We start from the raw sequence: 19665 nt of genomic DNA, 5'->3' as shown, positions 1-19665 counted from the left end.
CAGAATTGGTGTGTAGAGCCTGAGCTCTTTCATTAAAACTTGGGGACCATGGGTCAATTTTAGCAGGCAATGAAAAAGGTGCCGGTACTCAGTACCCCCAAGTACCCCCTCAAAAAAAGCCCTGGTTATACCCTGGCATCCCTACATAAGGTGACTAACCAGACAACTGCATTACAACTCACTGCAACACAAGACAGCTAACTCCATAATCAAGAAATCAATCTTTTTTTTTTTTTTTTTTACACACACTGAGAAAATGCATTTCATAGTTCAGGCTAAATTAAAAACCCTTCATGGAATTTTTTAAAAAATTATTTACTGCATTAAAGAAAAGAGCAAGGAATAGACTGGGGACACAGAGGAGGAAGTGATCCTGGCAAGAGTCAGAGTCGAGGCATACTTGACAACACAGCTGCCTTGGATAAAAGGTATATTTACTCTTACTGCACGTCTTTGGCAGAAGCAAGCTTCTTAGATGATTCTATAACTACTTCCTTCTCCTTAGGCCAGCTGTGGCACCATTTATAGCCCCTGAAAGGAAAGGATTCCTAGATACTGCTCAACAGCAACACTTAACTGGCTTACGCTAGTCTTTAGAAGGAAAAGTAGTTTGTACTAAATCAAAGGACTGCTACTGTAACTGCTGGGTTGGAAGTCCAAGTAGAAGCCAGTGGTCAAAGAATAGAAAGCTTTCCTAGAACTAAAACTTAGCCTTCTGTGTTCTGCACAGATGCCTCCTTTTACGTAGAGGCTTCGGACTAAGTACTTAGGCATGAGCAACTGAAGGGAGATAAGATGGCAGTATATTATGAGACAGAGGGAAAAAAGAAAAAAAAAAACAACAAGGAATTATGATGCACCATGCCTCATAAGAATTAAGGGCTATACTTCAATGTAGTTTTTTAGGGGGTGGGGGGCAAGGAGCAGGAAAATATTAGCAGTGGAGACCACCAAATTCAGTACCAGCATCTGAAGGATTTGGGGGATGGGGGCACCACCCTCATTATACCTATGGGTACTTATTTTAGGCAGCAGGTTAACAGTTAAATATATTTCACACAACCCAGAGTTGACCTGCGAGACTAACTGCCATAATCAGTCTCCAGTGTTCTGTATGCAAGTCCAAAAGGGATTGGACTATTTTATGAAGACAGACATTTCAACTTGAGTTAGGGATGTCACACTTTGGTGGTTGAAAGTATCCCCTAAAGCATAGCTGCTGGAAATGGAGGACACATATGTCCTGTTACATACTTCCTCTTATCTCCTGTTACTTGCCACTGTTAGATACTATATTAAAGTGTGGTCTGGGCCAGTGTGGCAGATCATATGTTCATCTGTGAAACATTTTGTAAGACACGAGAGAGCTCAACTTAGCTGCAGCTGAGAACCCCACTCCCTCAGCTACAGACTGAACATAGCTTACATTACACTTGCTCTCATAGAGAATTTTCCCTATTTTCTTGTACTTGGACCCAACAACTTTTTGCTGCTCCTTCAAAACCAGGACTGATTGGCACCATGGGCTGACCTTCACAATGACCCAGGGATTAAATTTCCCCTCACCTTATATCAACTACCAACTCACTCAGCCAACCCAGTGGCAAGTCCATGGCTGCTCCTGAAAACCCTAAAAATTCAAGTCACTGGATGTTGCCCTTGAGTGGTAAGACTCCCTTCTCCCCAAGAGGGAGCACCCTCAGCCAACCCATGAAATGGAAAATGTGTACTAGGACTCAAACACAGATCCCTTTACATAGAATCCTGAGCTAATCTCTTTAACCCTGGGCAACTGACTGGAGTTTCTCATACTTAAGGTTATATGCTTAAAGATCCACCAATGTTAGTGATATCTGTGGTGGCACCCAACAATGCAGCAATGATTTAATAACCCACATATTCAATGGGATCAGATATTAAGCTCCTGTACAATCCAACATAGAAGGCAGACTACAGCATACAGTAATTAACGGGCATGATACGGCTTTGGGTAGAACTTCAGGTCTCTGCCGATTAATGAACAGAGATCATAACAGATGTTTATGCTCTAGTTTAGGGGGCAGCAGCTTGCCTTATAGGCTAGCAGACTGTGCTACTGGTTTGCCAATACACTGCTCCCGTCTGACGTTCTGCAAGCAAATGCAAAGAAATGATCTGACATTCTACAACATGATTTGAACCTTTTCTTCTTTAAGAGATTTGAGAAAGGAGAGGTCATGATACGGCACTATTCCTTCACTATAAAATGACTTGTACAATGAATTAAAATAAACCCTCAGCATCTGAGTAGCTCAAGAAAAACAAAAAATAAAAAAGAAAGATAAAAACTAAGATGTCATTTTTGTCTTCAAGACACAGTAATGAGCACATTTGTAAGGACGAACGGGGGGTGTGGAGAGAAGAGAGACATGAGAATGTGTGTATATATACATGTAAAAAGGTACAGCCTCGGGGAGCGACATTTTTAGCTCTTCACTGCTTCTTTCTCTTTGCCTTCCGTGTCTTCTGGGTACGCGTGCCAAGTCAATCTCTCCTCATAAAATGCTATAACAATCTGTGGGCACTTCACATTTGCTTCCTTTGCCAGTACCAGGTCTGCTTCATCTGAATCTTTCCTGGAAGAGAAGCAAAAATGTAATATAGCCTGGGAAAACTGAAAAGAACTAATGAACCTGACTTTCACATAACAGGTTTAGGTCAGTGTCAGTTCCTATGCAGACGTTTGTTTGCAGACCTACCTCAGGCACATTGCTTGCTGACACATCAAGGCCTGAGCAAGGCAAAGCAACTTTCAATAACAACCCAGTTAACAGAGCTAGAGGACTTCATGGTCAGAAAAAATAGCAAAGGTACTTACCTGTAGCAGTTGTTCTGAGGACAGCAGGCTTTATATTCTCACAAGTGTGTGACATCGACCTGCATCGCCCATCTGGAACTTAAAACAAGTAGAGCTTTGTGGAGCACCAGACATGCTCCACCACGCATGCCTTCCCGCTCACTGCTCCACTGTGCATGTGCGAGTGTCTTCCCGCCCGCTGCAAGCAACTGGTCTCAGTCTAATACTACAGCAAAAATAAAGTAAAAATAATAGACAACTCCAAAAGATGTAGGAGGGATTATGATAATATAAAGCCTACTGTCCTCGGAGAACATCTGCTAAAAGGTAAGTACCTTCGCTTTCTCAGAGGACAAGCTGGCGAGTGGAGGAGTAGCCTAGTGGTTAGTGCAGCAGACTTTGATCCTGGGGAATTGGGTTCGATTCCCACTGCAGCTCCTTGTGACTGTGGGCAAGTCACTTAACACTCCATTGCCCCAGGTACAAAATAAGTACCTGTATATATGTAAACCGCTTTGAATGTAGTTGCAAAATACCACAGAAAGGCGGTATATCAAGTCCCATTTCCCTTTCCCCCTTATTCTCACAAGTGGTGAATCCCTAGCATCCAGGCTCACCAAAAACTGGAAAAATTGGGCCTCGAAAATACAAGGACATAATATAGATTAACCTGAAACCATATACAATCTGAATGACAGTGCATCCTGAATGGGCCTGGTGGGTGGAGTTGGATTCTAGACCCCTGATTCTGCAACACCGTCTACCCAAACTGACTGTTGCATTGGGTATCCTGCTCAAGGCAGTAGTGTGATGTGAATGTGTGGACTGAAGACCATGTCACAGCCTTGCAAATTTCTTCAATGGAGACCAGACTCTGATAGAAGGTATTCAAGCGGGGTCTGTGTAGGGCAAGCAAGGGGATCTAGGAACTTGCTCTCACACCAGATGGAAAACCTCCTCCATTCGAAAGAATAGTATCTTAGTGGAGTCTTTCCTGGAAGCCAGTAAGACTCGGGAGACACCCTCCGAAAAACCCAAGGAAGTGAATTCTAGGCTCTCAACATCCAAGCTGCAGGAGCCAAAAACTGGAGGTTGGGATGCTGAAGAGACCCATCGTTCTGCATGATAATGGTTGGAATACACTCCAATCTCCACAGTTCTTCAGAGGATAACTCCAGAAGAAGAGGGAATCGTACCTGGTGCAGCTAGTATGACGCGATCAGAATCATGGTTCCACAGTCTTGCTTGAGCTTCAACAAAGTTTTCCCCACTAGAGGTATGGGAGGACACGCATACAGAAGGACCTGTCCCCCAATTGAGGAGGAAGGCATCGGACACTAGTCTGTCATGGGCCTGAAGCCTGGAACAGAGCAGAGGGACCTTGTGGTTGATCCGGTGGCAAAAAGATCCACCGACAGGGTGCCCCATGCTCGGAAAATCTTGCAGGCTATGCCCATATTGAGAGACCACTCGTGAGGTTGAATTATAGTGATCAGTCTGTCGGCCAGGGTTTTGTTTTTGCCTGTCAGATAAGTGACTCGAAGAACATGCCATGTTTGCAAGACCAGTGCCATATCCAGATGGCCTCCTGACACAGATAGTGCAATCCCGAATTGTCCACATTTCAATGGTAGTTACTCGTTTGCATTCTGTTTTCGTTAGCTGCTAGCGTCGTCGGAAAATGGGCTTTAATGCATGCTACGGTTGAAAATTTCTTCGTTAAAGGGTCGTTAAGGTTTAGTGCATCTGGGCCTCAGTATTTCATTTTGAGTAGTTCTGCATACAAGTGAATGGTCTCCGACAGACACTGTTTTACGATAAGCTTACTACTGCCAATATTTCTAATAAACCAGCATTTCTATTTTTCTTTTAATATCTGAGCCTCGTATCTTATTCTTTCAGTGTTATCTCTGATTTGGAAGAGGGAGGTTGTGTTCCATCCATTGCAGAGTGCTACATTTCTACTTTGTCATCTTTTACCTTCCCTCATTGCTCAATCTTCTGGGACTAGGTAATTGTGATTAGTCCCCACAGATATATTCCCCTACATCCCAATGTTTAAAATTCAATTGCTTTCAGTATGCTGAATGGTGCAATTTGGCCATACCTGATCATCTCCTCGAGCCCTACTAAACCAGTCCAGACTGGTTGGTTATGACACCCTACCAGCACATGGAGGCAAGAATGTGACATTACCGATTAAAAGGAGAGGCGGAGGCTGAAACTATTATGCAAATGCCTAAGCCTTAACAAGAGAACTTATATACACACACAAGGCGCAATCCTCCCGCAGAAGTGTGACAGGTCCGAGCTGTAAAAAAAGAAATAAAAAATAAAATAATAGTCCCAGCCTGTCAAACTTAACCCCCCCACAAAACAAAACAAATACCCGACAGTCCACTGGGACCCTACTTGTAATTCCCCCCACCAATGCCAACCCCCACCCCCCCCCCCCATACTAAGAAAAAAATTACCTTGTACCCCCCCCCAACCCCTCTCCTGAGGCAGAAGGGAGTAGTAGCACTCCCTCCTCCAGAGAGCACCACCTTCAAAATGGCAGCACCCTACCAGGTGCATCATGGGATGTGCTGGACACTGAGCACAGCGCCGCCATTTTAAATGTAGTGCTCGCAGGAGAAAGTAGCAGCACTCCCTCCTACCGTCTCAAGATATTGGGGGGGGGGGGGGGGTAAAGCAGGATCTTGCTGGACCACCAGGAATATTTTTTTTGAGGAGGGGAGGGGGCTGGAGGTGTGTCGCTGTCTATAGGCCTGGTGTTAGTTGGTGGGCTAGGGGGGGGAGGGGGACATTAGGCCTCCAGGATGAGTTCACTGGACTCCCAGGACTGACAGTGACCCGAGGGAGCTGGGGAGGAAGAGAGAAGCCTTCTTTAACCCCAATGACAGTTCTGAGCTGGCAAAGGGTTAAGGCGGTATTTCGCTTGTAAGATCAGAGCGCTGTGCTCTGATCATATGGGCGGAATACAGCAGAGCACAACTGAGGGACTTTGTGACTGAGTTGAGTGGCAAAGTGGCAGAAGATCTAGCAGGCAACGCCCATACTGAGTGATCACTCATGCAGCTGCATGACCCTGCACAGTCTACAGCAGAGCATTTTACTGCGTGGAAGCATTTTACCTTTGTATCCGCACTGTTGTCAGCGTCACATGTGAAATCAGATTTAGAATGTTCCACTGATTTGTTCTGATACCCATCTATTTTGTGATCATTGAAAGACCCGATATAGGTAATGTCAACAAAACACGACTGTCAGGTCTGATCAATAAAATTCTGAGTTGACGCCTCCTCTCTTGAAGGCTCGTTGTGCTTATTTTGGTTTGTTGGATTTGCCCGCCAGGTAAGTGGCCTTGAGAAGCATCCCATGCTGGCAACTGCAACATCTGGACATAGTTTGAAATGTCTATATGCGAATGCCAGAAGCCTAAGAAATAAGATGGAAGAATATATTGTACTAAATGAATAATTAAATATAATAGGCATCTCTAAGAGCTGGTGGAAGGAGGATAAAGCGAAAGCTACATACCTGTAGAAGGTATTCTCCGAGGACAGCAGGCTGATTGTTCTCACAAGTGGGTGACGTTCACGGCAGCCCCTCCGATTGGAGATCTTCACTAGCAACAACTTTTGCTAGCCCTCGCGTGCGCATGCACGACTGTCTTCCCGCCCGAACGCGAGCGTGTTCGCCAGTCCAATAAATAGCAAAGACAAGGGACGACAACTCCAAAGGGGAGGCGGGCGGGTTGGTGAGAACAATCAGCCTGCTGTCCTCAGAGAATACCTTCTACAGGTATGTAGCTTTCGCTTTCTCCGAGGACAAGCAGGCTGCTTGTTCTCACAAGTAGGGTATCCCTAGCCCCCAGGCTCACTCAAAACAACAAACATTGGTCAATTGGGCCTCGCAACGGCGAGGACATAACTGAGATTGACCTAAACTTATTCAACTAACTGAAGAGTGCAGCCTGGAACAGAATAAAAATGGGCCGGGGGGGGGGGGGGGGGGGGGTGGAGTTGGATTCTAAACCCCGAACAGATTCTGTAGCACCGACTGCCCGAACCGACTGTCGTGTTGGGTATCCTGCTGAAGGCAGTAATGCGATGTGAATGTGTGGATGGATGACCACGTCGCAGCCTTGCAAATCTCTTCAACAGTGGCTGACTTCAAGTGAGCCACTGACGCTGCCATGGCTCGAACACTATGAGCCGTGACATGACCCTCAAGAGTCAGCCCAGCCTGGGCGTAAGTGAAGGAAATGCAATCTGCTAGCCAAATGGAAATGGTGCGTTTCCTGACAGCCACTCCCCTTCTGTTGGGATCAAATGAAAAACAATTGAGCGGACTGTCTATGGGGCTGTGTCCGCTCCAGATAAAGGCCAATGCTCGCTTGCAGTCCGTGTGCAGCTGACGTTCAGCAGGGCGGGTATGAGGACGGGGAAAGAATGTTGGCAAGACAATTGATTGGTTCAGATGGAACTCCGACACCACCTTCGGCAAGAACTTAGGGTGAGTGCGGAGGACTACTCTGTTATGATGAAATTTAGTATAAAGAGCATGAGCTACCAAGGCTTGAAGCTCACTGACTCTGCGAGCTGAAGTGACTGCTACCAAGAAAATGATCTTCCTAGTCAAGTACTTCAGATGGCAGGAATTCAGTGGCTCAAAAGGAGGTTTCGTCAGCTGGGTGAGAACGACATTGAGATCCCATGACACTGTAGGAGGTTTGATGGGGGGCTTTGACAAAAGCAAACCTCTCATGAAGCGAACTAAAGGCTCTCCCTAGATCGGCTTACCTTCCACACGGTAATGGTATGCACTAATCACACTAAGATGAACCCTTACAGAGTTGGTTTTAAGACCAGACTCGGACAAGTGCAGAAGGTATTCAAGCAGGGTCTGAGTAGTACAGGAGAGAGGATCTAGGGTCTTGCTGTCACACCAGACGGCAAACCTCCACCAGAGAAAAAAGTAACTCTTAGTGGAATCTTTCCTGGAAGCAAGCAAGACACGGGAGACACCCTCGGACAGACCCAAAGAGGCAAAATCGACGCCCTCAACATCCAAGCCGTGAGAGCCAGGGACTGGAGGTTGGAATGCAGAAGTGCCCCCTCGTTCTGAGGGTCGGAAAACAGTCCAATCTCCATGGTTCTTCGGAGGACAATTCCAGAAGAAGAGGGAACCATATCTGACGCGGCCAAAAGGAAGCGATCAGGATCATGGTGCCTCGATCTTGCTTGAGTTTCAGCAAAGTCTTCCCCACCAAAGGTATGGGAGGATAAGCATACAGGAGGCCTTCGACGCTAGCCTGCCGTGGGCCTGAAGTCTGGAACAGAACTGAGGGACCTTGTGATTGACTTGAGTGGCAAAGAGATCCACTAAGGGGGTGCCCCACACTTGGAAGATCTCGCGTACAACTATGGATTTGAGCGACCACTCGTGAGGTTGCATTATCCTGCTCAATCTGTCGGCCAGACTGTTTACGCCTGCCAGATACGTGGCTTGAAGAAACATGCCGTTCCGGCAAGCCCAAAGCCATGGGAGTCACATGCACTGTGGAGGCCATGGGAGTCACATGCACTGTGGAGGCCATGTGGCCGAGCAATATTAACATCTGCCGAGCTGTGATCTGCTGAGACGCTCACACCCAGGAAACGAGAGACAGAAGTGTCGGCCCTCGCTTCCGGAAGGTAGGCACGAGCCGTCTGAATTCTAGCTTCTGGACTGGAAGAAGGTGGGACTTTGGATAATTTATCACAAACCCTAGTAGCTCCAAGAGTCGAATAGGTCATCTGCATGGACTGTACAGCTCCTGCCTCGGAGGTGTTCTTCACCAGCCAATCGTCGAGATAAGGGAACACGTGCACTCCCAGTCTGCGTAGAGACGCCGCTACGACAGCCAGGCTTTTTGTAAACACCCTGGGCGCAGAGGCGAGACAAAAGGGTAGCACACAATACTGAAAATGCCGTGTTCCCAGACGGAATCGAAGATACTGTCTGTGAGCTGGCAGTATCGGGATGCAAGTGTAAGCGTCCTTTAAGTCCAGAGAGCATAGCCAATCGTTTTTCTGAATCATGGGAAGAAGGGTGCCCAGGGAAAGCATCCTGAACTTTTCTCGGACCACATAAATTGTTCAGGGCCCTTAGGTCTAGGATGGGACGCATCCCCCGTTTTCTTTTCCACAAGGAAGTACCTGGAATAGAATCCCAGCCCTTCCTGCCCCGGTGGCACGGGCTCGACCGCATTGGCGCTGAGAAGGGCGAGAGGTCCTCAGCAAGTACCTGCTTGTGCTGGAAGCTGAAGGACTGAGATCCCGGTGGGCAATTTGGAGGTTTTGAACTCAAATTGAAGGCGTATCCCAGCCGGACTATTTGGAGAACCCACTGGTCGGAGGTTATGAGAGGCCACCTTTGGTGAAAAAATTTTAACCTCCCCCCCCCCCCCGACCAGCAGATCGTCCGGCACGGACACTTTGATTTTGGCTATGCTCTGTTGGAGCCAGTCAAAAGCTTGTCCCTTGCTTTTGCTGGGGAGCTGCTGGGGCCTGTTGAGGCGCACGCTTGTTGACGGGAACGAGCGCGCTGGGGTTTAGCCTGGGCAGCAGGCTGGTGAGAGGGAGGATTGTACCTACGCTTAGTAGAATAGGGAACAGTCCTCCTTCCCCCATAAAAACGTCTACCTGATGAGGTAGATGCTGAAGGCGGCCGGTGGGAGAATTTGTCGAAAGCTGTGCCCCGCTGGTGGTGTTCTACCACCTGTTCGACCTTTTCACCAAAAATATTATCCCCCTGGCAAGGAGAGTCCGCAATCCGCTGCTGGATCCTGTTTTCCAGGTTGGAGGCACGCAGCCAGAGAGTCTGCGCATCACCACACCTTGAGCAGCGGCCCTGGACACGACATCAAAAGTATCGTAAACACCCCTGGCCAGGAATTTACGACACGCCTTCAGCTAAATAGTAGTAGTAGTAGCTGTCAGACCACCTGCTGAAAAGGCTTGGCCTGCTCAGAAGGGAGCTTGTCCGCCAAATGCCGCACATTGTTCCGCATATGAATGCTCGTGTAGAGCTGGTAAGATTGGATTTTGGAAATGAGCATAGCAGAATGGTAGGCCTTCCGCCCAAAAGAGTCCATGTCCAAGGTTCTAGAGTCACGACCCGGGGGCGCTGAAGCGTACTCCCTAGAACTCTTGACCTTAAGGGCCAGATCCACCACACCAGAGTCATGAGGCAACTCAGTCCGCATTAACTCTGGGCCCCATGGATCCGACACTGGGATTCTATCTTCTTGGGAATGTGGGGATTAGTTAGCGGCTTCGTCCAGTTCGCCAATGTCTTTTTGAGGACATGATGAATGGGTACAGTGGACAATTCCTTAGGTGGCGAGGGATAGTCCAAAAGCTCAAACATTTCGGCTCTTGGCTCATCCTCTGTGACCACAGGGAAGGGAATGGCCGTAGACATTTCCCGGACAAAGGCCGCGAAAGACATACTCTCAGGAGGAGACAGCTGCCTTTCAGGAGAAAGAGTAGGATCAGAGGGAAGACCGCAAGACTCTTCATCAAAGAAATATCTCGGGTCCTCCTCTGCTTCCCACGACGCCTCACCCTCGGTATCGGACACCAGTTCGTGGACTGCAGTCCGAAGCCGGGCCCGCCTCTACTCCATGGAAACCTGGCCATGGTGGGTACGTCGAGAGGAAGACTCCCGCACCGGCGGCGATGAAGCTCCCTCCATCGATGTCGTTGAGGAGTCAGCCTGGGAGGCCGCCGATGTAGGTACCGCAAGCGGTACCAGGACTGGAGACCTCACGACGGGCAAGGAGCCAGCCGCCGCTTCTCCCAACAGTATCGGCGGCGCAAGCATCCCCAGTACCGGAGCGGAAGGGCGCAACAGCTTTCCCAGGATCCCTGGAAGGATGGCTCTGAGGCTCTCGTTCAGAGCGGCTGTCGAGGAAGGCAAGGGGTCCAGGGCCATGGAGGCGGTACCAGACTGTCCATCGTAGAGCGCATCGACACCTCTTGTATGGAGGGCGAGCGATCCTCCCGGCGTAGACGCTTAGCTGGTGCCGAATCCCTTGGCGACCCAGAGCTCTTGGTACCTCGACGGGAAGGTGACCGGCGCCGATGCTTCTTTGCCTTCGCACGAAGCAGGTCACCGGTACCTCCCAGTACCGAAGAGGAGGATGTTGAATCCAAACGCCTCCTCGGGGCTGGGTCCGAAACAGGATGATCCCGGGGTGCCTGTACCGCAGGAGCCCTCGACACAGGCGGAGACCTGCTGGAGGGCTCACCACTACCAGCAGGGGAATGGACAGTCCTCAACTGCGCTCCTGATGATGATGCACCCTCCGATGACATTGATACCGCCGATGACCTCGGTACCGCAGGCATCGAAGTACCGGACGAAGCTCCGAACTAGAGGTTCCACCGAGCAAACCTCGCCGCCTGAGTCCTCTTCTTTAGAGGAAGACAAAAGGTACGGGCCCTGTGGACGATGACCGGCCCCCAGACACTGAAGGAATGAAACGTGCCGCTGGCAGGCTTCGAGGACATGGGTGGAAAAATCACGTTTGCGAAATCAAATTTCGCGATGGTGACAAAAAGAGGCACCAAAACAAGGGGAAAACCCATACCGACCGCCAAAAGGGCCGCTTCTGACAACGAAAGGAAACTTACGGGAAACACTCTAGGAATAGCGGAAAAAATACACAGTTTTTTTTTTTAAACGAAGAACGCGACAGAAGACTTTCCAGACACTTCCGAACGGAAGAACGCGGCAAAAAAGGCGCGAGTCTCCTAGAGGCGCAGAATGTCTAACACAGCCGTCCTGAGCCGCAGAAAAAAGAAGACTGGCGAACACGCTTGCGTTTGGGCGGGAAGACGGTCACGCAGGCGCACGCGAAGGCTAGCAAACGTTGTTGCTAGTGAAGATCTCCGATCGGAGGGGCTGCCGTGGACGTCACCCACTTGTGAGCAAGCAGCCTGCTTGTCCTCGGAGAACCAGCAGGACACTGTCATACCAGGCTACAAATTATATAGTAGTGACAGGGTGGATCGAATTGATGTAGGGGTAGCATTGTACGTTAAGGAGAGCCTGGAATCAAATAGATTGAAAATTCTGAAGGAAACAAAACACATCTAGGAACCCCTATGGATTAAAATTCCATGTGCTAAGAGGAAAAGGATAGTGATAGATGTGTACTGCTGCCCACCTGGCCAGGATAAACAGACGGATGTAGAAATGTTATAAATTAGGGAGGCTAACAAACTGGGCAACACAACAACAGCGGGTGATTTCAATTACCCCAATATTGACTGGGTAAATGTAGCATCAGGACGTGCTAGGGAGGTAAAATTCCTTGACGAAATCAAGGACTGCTTTATGGAGCAGCTGGTACGGGAGGCGACAAGAGAAGGAAAAATTCAAGACCTAGTCCTTAGTGGAGCGCGTGATTTGGTGTGGGAGGTAACGGTGTTGGGCCGCTTGATAACAGTGATCATATGATCAGATTTGATATTGGCTTTGAAGTACACACAGGAAATCCAATACGTTAGCATTTAACTTTCAAAAAGGAGACTATGATAAAATGAGAACGGTAAAAAAAAAAAAAAAAAGAGGAGATGCTGTGAAGGTCAAAAATTAATAGCAGGCGTGGATGCTGTTCAAAAATACTATCCAGAAAACCCAGGCCAAATATATTCCGCATATTAAAAAAAGGAGGGAGGAAGACCAAATGACAGCTGGCATGGTTAAAAAGTGAGATGAAAAGCTATTACAGCTAAAAGAAAATCCTTCAGAAAATGGAAGAAGGAACCTACTGAAAATAATAAGAAACAGCATAAGGAACGTCAAGTCAAATGCAAAGAGCTAATAAGGAAGGCAAAGAGGTACTTTTAAAAAAAGATTGCGTTGGAGGCAAACACACATAGTAAAAAAATTTAACTACATTAAAAGAAGCCGGCAAAAAAAAAAAAAAATCAGCTGGACCGCTAGATGATCGAGGGGTAAAAGGGGCAATCAGGGAAGACAAAGCCAAAGCGGAGAGATTAAATGAATTCCTTGGTTTGGTCTTCACCAAGAAAGATTTGGGATACCAGTGACAGAAATGGTATTCAACGCTTACGAGTTGGAGAAACAATGAAATCTCTATAAACCTGGAGGATGTAATGGGGCAACTGACAAACATGTTCTTATGGTTGAATGGGGAGTTAGAATGGATGACGCTAATTTGAAATCTGTACATTCCGACTGGTTGATTCTAGATCTGATAATATAAGTTACTGCTAAAACATGCAGCCGCTATCTTGACAGAGATAAGGAGAGAGCTTGTAGGCATGATGGGTTTGGCATAAACATTGCTATTTTTTCACTTCATTTTTGTGTGTATTTATATAATAGCACAACAAAAAGTTTTTGAACTATCCTAAACATGACATTTTATTTTTATTGTAAATTTTTTAGGGGGGTTCCTTGAAACAGCAAATCGCAAAATAAGATTTCATATCATACGGGTTTGGCGTAAACATTGGGTGTTTTTCCCTGAAACATCCAAAGTGATCCCCCAGCCGACACAATCGGATTAGCTTAATTCAAATTTATGAAACACAAGCGTTGAAGTAGAAAATAGTGTTACACTAAATACGCACAAATTATGTATCAGTTACAAAAAAAAAAAAAAGTATCAATGATGATAATTCAGATAGATTCTCAATGGAATGAGAAATTTACAGCTGTTGAATTTCGCCCCCAATATCCGAAGAAAAACGTCTTTTATTGACGGGGTTCAAAAAATGTGTCACTATCAGATCGAAGAGGGGGCCCCCAGTGATCTACCAGAAGCTGAAAGGATGAGGGGTTCGATTCCCACTCTCTCAGATGCAGAAAATGTCTTCTCAGTCTGTTAGCACACTATATACTCCCTGCCATTAAGAACACTAGAAGCTTTGCCCAGTTGCAAATTCAGGTGACTTCCTGCGCCATAGCCACATTTATGGTTCTACCCTGCTTGTTCAGGTATGCTACTGCCATTGCTTTGTTGGAAAGCACCAGACTGATATTCCAATATGTTTCCTGTGTGGACCGATGCCCATATGTGACTTGTTCCAGAAAATGGACAACCCTCCTCCTCCAGGCTTGCATTGGTGGTCAAATCATCCACTCTGGAGCGTCCAGGGGGACACCCCTGAGATGTTACAGGTGGTCCCACCATGCCAGACGTGTCTGTATGCCTCTAGCAAGAGGGATCTTGTTCTTGAATTCCTGAGATTTTGGGGACCAGTGAGACAGCAGCACCCAGTGTAGCAGCTTCATGTGTGCCCTCGCCCAGAGAACAACCTCCAGCGTCGTCGTTATAAACCCAAGGGACTGTGGGTAATCTTGAGTCTGGTGGGTGGTTTGCATGTATAACGTATTTCTGGGAATGAAGCTTGCCCATCATTTCCTGAGTTAGGAAAACTGCATCTCACCTGTTAACAAGGACTCCAATGCACTCCTAGCTCCAGTGAGGGAATATGCTGACTTGTTATGATCTGCTATTAAGCTGCCAATTATGAATCTCTCTCAGTTGGCTTGGTCAGTCAGTCAGTCATCCAAATACAGATGAAATCAAATTCCAGCCATGACCACCACAACTTGGAAAAGGTCCTCGGGGTTGTTGCTGGCCCAAATGGCAGTGCTTGAAACTGAAAATGGTTGCAAAGACTGCTGAAATACATGACATTTTGGGGAAAGATCCACAGGGTCTTGCCGGCCCAAAAGGCAGTGCATGAAATTGAAAATGCTTACAGAGTGCAGAAACATATGACATATTTGTGTTTGGCCCTCATTGCAATAAATAAGTAGGCCTCAAACACCCAGATATGAGGAACTCCCCTGGTCTGACTGATTAGACCACTGATCTCAAATGTCTGTATAAGAAATTGTGGGACCAAAAGGAGGCGTTGACCTTTTTTAAGTCCAGGATGGGATGAAAGGCACTTCCCTTCTTGGGTACTACACAATAAACCGAGTAACGACCTCTTCCTTGATCTTGCCTTGGCATGGGCTCTACTGCTTTCAACAGGAGCAACTGCTACAACATGGTCTCTACTGCAGGTGGACATCATAAAGGCACCAATACAGGTTCTGTTGAACTACCATTGGTCTGAGGTGATGGGAGAGGCAACACAACCTGCAAATCATCACTGGTCCTTCTGCAGCTGACGTATCTCTCAATCTCCTGATTCCATGGAAGAGCAGCCCATTCTGTTAACATGAGACCAACAAAAAGGCTGAAGCCCTCCTATTCTGATAGTACTGAGCCCAGTCTTTGGTCCAAGACCTAGTCCACATCCTGATGAGGCATAGACCTGTCCCTGTCACCTGGCCTCACCAAAATCCTTAACAAGCTTTTCTAAGTCCTCACCACACAACCACCAATTTCAAAAAAGGAAATCTGCTCAACTGCAGAGGTTACACCTGCTGAACAATGCCAGAGCCACAGTCACCTATTGGGCCACCATCACAGATGTCACTGATCAGGAACAGATGTGGATAAGATCATATACAGTATGTCAGCCAAAGTGGATTCTCCAAACTCCAACTGTCACCTCTGGCATGGTGGGCATCTGCTGCATCCACCGCAGAGGGCCCTTGCTACATAATTGCTGCCTGGATGCTAAGCACTGAAGCACCAAAATGCTTGAGCAATTCAACCTACTAGTTATGAAAATCCTTAATAGCCAAGCTGACCTCTACTGGAAAATAAACTTGAGTCACAAGTGTCCACTTTGGGGAGATGAAGAAACCTAACCAGATCCTCTCAATGAAGGAGGCAGAGCCTGTCCATGAGCTTGATGTCCTGAAGGATTCCATCTGATATCTCCCACTCAACAAAAGCCACTTACAAAGCAGACATGATAGAAGAGAAAGGCTTAGCTGAGTCTATACAACCCTCCCAAGATAGGGTCTCCATCTGGTCAGTCAGAAAGGGCAGTTCTTCCCCTCCAAACCACCTGACCATTGGAAGAGAGCCATCCTCTCTTGTCCTGGGATTATCACCTAGGAAAGAGCTATCCTCAAACTGAGGACAGAGGCAGGATTAGGGCCTGCTTAGTGTCTAAGCTTCCAACAGACAACTTGGCCCTAAGACCACATTGAGCCTCCAAATGTTCCCCTACCCGGAAAATGGCCCAGCTGCAAAACTCCAGCAAGCATTCTCCTGGAACAATCAGCATGCACTTGTACAACCTGGACCCCACGTACCCTGCCCTATCCTGAGCCTCCCCTCTTCCGGGAGGGGGAGGATCTCTCACTAGTCACCCCAATACGTTGACCCTTCCATTTTCTCAGGCCACACAGGATTTTGGTGGGCTAGCAAAAAATGGCTGCTCTTTCCACCAAAATTGGTTCTACTGCAGCTGCACCAACGAATTACTAGTCTACTCAAACTCCAAGCTGAATGCCCCAAGCTCTGAAGGTACCCAGGAGCCTTCTTGCACTGAAATTAGACACTCCCCATTGCAAATGGGGCAGTTGGAGCCAGCGACAACTGACATGCTGGCTCCCACATGCCCTAGAGCACCTGTCACTAGGCATAAGTGCTCCCTCCAGCAGTGATCACACACAGTGGGACTTCCCACTATACTGCACAGCTATCCCCAAAGACTCACAGGCAGCATTCTGCCTGGGCCTGCCCCTCCAGCTCCAATTAAGATCAGTTTTCACTCTAGAGCCCCCTCCCCCCTTTTTTTTTTTTAACAAACTTTATGAAGCAGACAGCTAGCTGACCACTGCATCCCCCCTCTTTCTTAAATGCCATGTACATGGTGAGCTCAAGAAAGTGTGTGGGGGGGGGGGGGGGGGGGGGGGAACTCACACCCCCTCCACACCAGTCAGCTAGCCTGATTGTGATAAAGTCTATGGGCTAAAGCTGAGACCCCCTCCACTCTCAACCAGGGAAGTTCTGTGGACCAGTCCCTGGGAGCGAGTGAGACCTAGCCATGACCATCTCAAGGGCTACAAACTATGGACTATACCCGGGAAAGACAGGCGTACTCGGAAGAAAACCTGCACTGCTGGAGGCAGAGACATACAAGATTCAGGCTGCAGCATTGCTTATTACTCTGTTACTGGAGGAGTTTAGATTCTCTACCTCCATTTGCTGGTAGGTTACCATAGCGTATACACACAAATATAAACCAAGACTTTTTGGTTAAAAAAAGGAATCAAAAATTGAATCTCAGTTTATATTTGGACCTAACCTACCTACCCTGTGGCATCCGCCATTCCCTGAGATGTCCTTCCTCTGCCAATTCACCCCCCCTCCAAAAAAACCACCACAAAACAGCCCACTTTTCCCCTCCCCTGCTCAGCCCTTCTGCTGAACAAAGCCCCACTCCTCAGGCCATTTGTACAGCCCTGGCGGTCCAGTGGAGAGCTGGGGTAGGAGTGGTCCCCCATGCGGTCTCCACAGCAAAAAAGGCTGCCGCTGGAACTCTGTGGGACAGCAACGGGCAAGGCCAGAGGAAGGACATCACAGGAAGGAGAGGAGTACCCCCCCCCCCCATTTTTTTTCTTATAGGGGGAAAAATGTTCTCATTTACAAGAATGAGGATGTTATAATGCCTTTGTATCACTCCATGGTGTGACCGCACCTCAAATAGTGTGTTCAATTCTGGTCGCCATTATCTCAAAAAAGATATAGTGGAATTAGAAAAGGTGCAGAGAAGGGCGACGAAAATGATAAAGGGGATGGGACAACTTCCCTATGAGGAAAGGCTAAAGCGGCTAGGGCTCTTCAGCTTGGAGAAAAGGTGGCTGAGGGGAGATACGATAGAGGTCTATAAAATAATGAATGGAGTTGAATGGGTATATGAGAAGCATCTGTTCACGCTTTCCAAAAATACTAGGACTAGGGGGCATGCGATGAAGCTACAATGTAGTAAATTTAAAACGAATTGGAGAAATATTTTCTTCACTCAACATGTAATTAAACTCAAATTTGTTGCCAGAGAATGTGGTAAAGGCGGTTAGCTTAGCAAGTTTAAAAAAGGTTTGGATGGCTTCCTAAAGGAAAAGTCCATAGACCGTTATTAAATGGACTTGGGGAAAATCCACTATTTCTGAGATAAGCAGTATAAAATGTTTTGTACTTTTTTGGGATCTTGCCAGGTATTTATGATCTGGATTGGCCACTGTTGGAAACAGGATGCTGGGCTTGATGGACCTTTGGTCTTTCCCAGTATGGCAATACTTATGTACTACATCAGTCTGGACTGGACTAACACAATGAAAAAGAAATTTGATATAATTATATTAGAGGCAGCACATTGACTAAACTACCTTATATGAAAGCATGGGAGCGCGATTTGAATTGTGAAATGAGTGTGAAGGAATGGGAAAGGGTATGCCTAGAGGTAAAAAAGGCATCTGTGTGTGTATTAATAAAGGAAAATGCCTACAAAGTTTTAAGCAGGTGGTACTACACGCCAGATAGGTTAAAACGAATGTATGCTACTGCTTCAGACCGGTGTTGGCGATGTGAAAATGACCTCGGTAGTTTTTTACATGTGTGGTGGTCTTGTACTCTTGTACGTTCTTTTTGGGAAGAAATAATTATGTGCCTGACCTCTATTTTGGATACACAGTTTCCTGCAGAACCGAAGTGGTGTGGAAATAAAAGGGGCAAGAAATGGCAGAAGCGGCTAAAAAGGTGAAATTAGGTCTTACCTGCTAATTTTCTTTCCTCTAGACCCTCCAGACCGGTCAAGACGCGTGGGTTATGTCCTCCTACCAGCAGAGGGAGACTGAGAAACACTGAGCTTTTGAATACTGTATATATAACCTGTGCAGTACATCCACTAGCCAGTATAACCCTGACAAAGCAGAGAAAACCAAAACACCAACTACAACTAACTACCCTGTACGTGGTCACTGCCAACTGGACACTTTCTTCATCTCTTTCATTGTGCCCTTTTTATTGTGTGTGCTTCCACAGGTGGACTCTCAAACACGGTCACACCTAACCAGACTCATAACAACAAAAGTCTGAAACCATAGAAATCACACTCAACAGCTGCCAAGATAGAACAACAGAAAGACCAGACTAAAACAAACCTCCTGGCCTAAAGTACAGACAGGGCGGGCCTTGACCGGTCTGGAGGGTCTAGAGGAAAGAAAATTAGCAGGTAAGACCTAATTTCACCTTCCTCCACAACCCTCCAGACCGGTCAAGACGCGTGGGAAGTACCAAAGCAGTAACATCCTAAGGGCGGGATCCACGAAGGCCAGAGGTCAACACTGCCGCCCCAAAGCCTGCCTCGTCCTTGGCATGTACATCAATCCTGTAATGTTTAACAAACGAATGCAAAGACGACCAAACCGCCGCTCGACAAATATCTAACGGCGGAATCATACTACTCTCCGCCCAGGAGGTCGCCATTCCCCTGGTAGAATGAGCCGAAAATTCCTTAGGAACCACGCGACCATTCAGCAAATATGCCGACGCAATTGACTCCTTCAACCATCTAGCTATAGTAGCTTTGGAAGCTGCCGCGCCCTTTCTTGCACCACCATGGAGAACGAACAAGCGATCCGACAGTCTATAGTGCCGAGTTCTGGAAATGTAACAGCGCAAGACTCTTCGCACATCTAACTTGGCCAGTCGCCGCTGCTCCGCATCCCCCGCAAAATCACCCAAAACTGGCAAGGAAATAACTTGATTCACATGAAACTGACACCACCTTGGGCACAAAGGACGGCACCGGGCGCAACGAAACCTTCTCCTTGGAAAAGGACAAAAAGGGTTCTCTACAAGACAAAGCCTGAAGTTCCGACAC

The 19665-nt window shown here is 47.4% G+C and overlaps 1 protein-coding gene across 3 annotated transcripts in view; it reads right to left on the bottom strand.

Annotated features, from left to right (window-relative positions):
• Positions 1-240: 240 nt before the first annotated feature.
• CBX5 (chromobox 5) overlaps positions 241-19665 on the bottom strand; it is a 49534-nt gene continuing 30109 nt past the window's right edge. For all 3 annotated transcript variants that reach the window (XM_030198328.1, XM_030198327.1, XM_030198329.1), the window contains exon 5: positions 241-2615. In XM_030198328.1, the coding sequence (XP_030054188.1) occupies positions 2465-2615 (151 nt within the window). In that variant the 3' untranslated portion in view covers positions 241-2464. The remainder of the gene's footprint in view (positions 2616-19665) is intronic.

Source organism: Microcaecilia unicolor, chromosome 3 (assembly GCF_901765095.1).
Source record: "Microcaecilia unicolor chromosome 3, aMicUni1.1, whole genome shotgun sequence".
Taxonomy (NCBI): Eukaryota; Metazoa; Chordata; class Amphibia; order Gymnophiona; family Siphonopidae; genus Microcaecilia; species Microcaecilia unicolor.
This window is presented reverse-complemented; position numbering and strand designations above follow the sequence as displayed.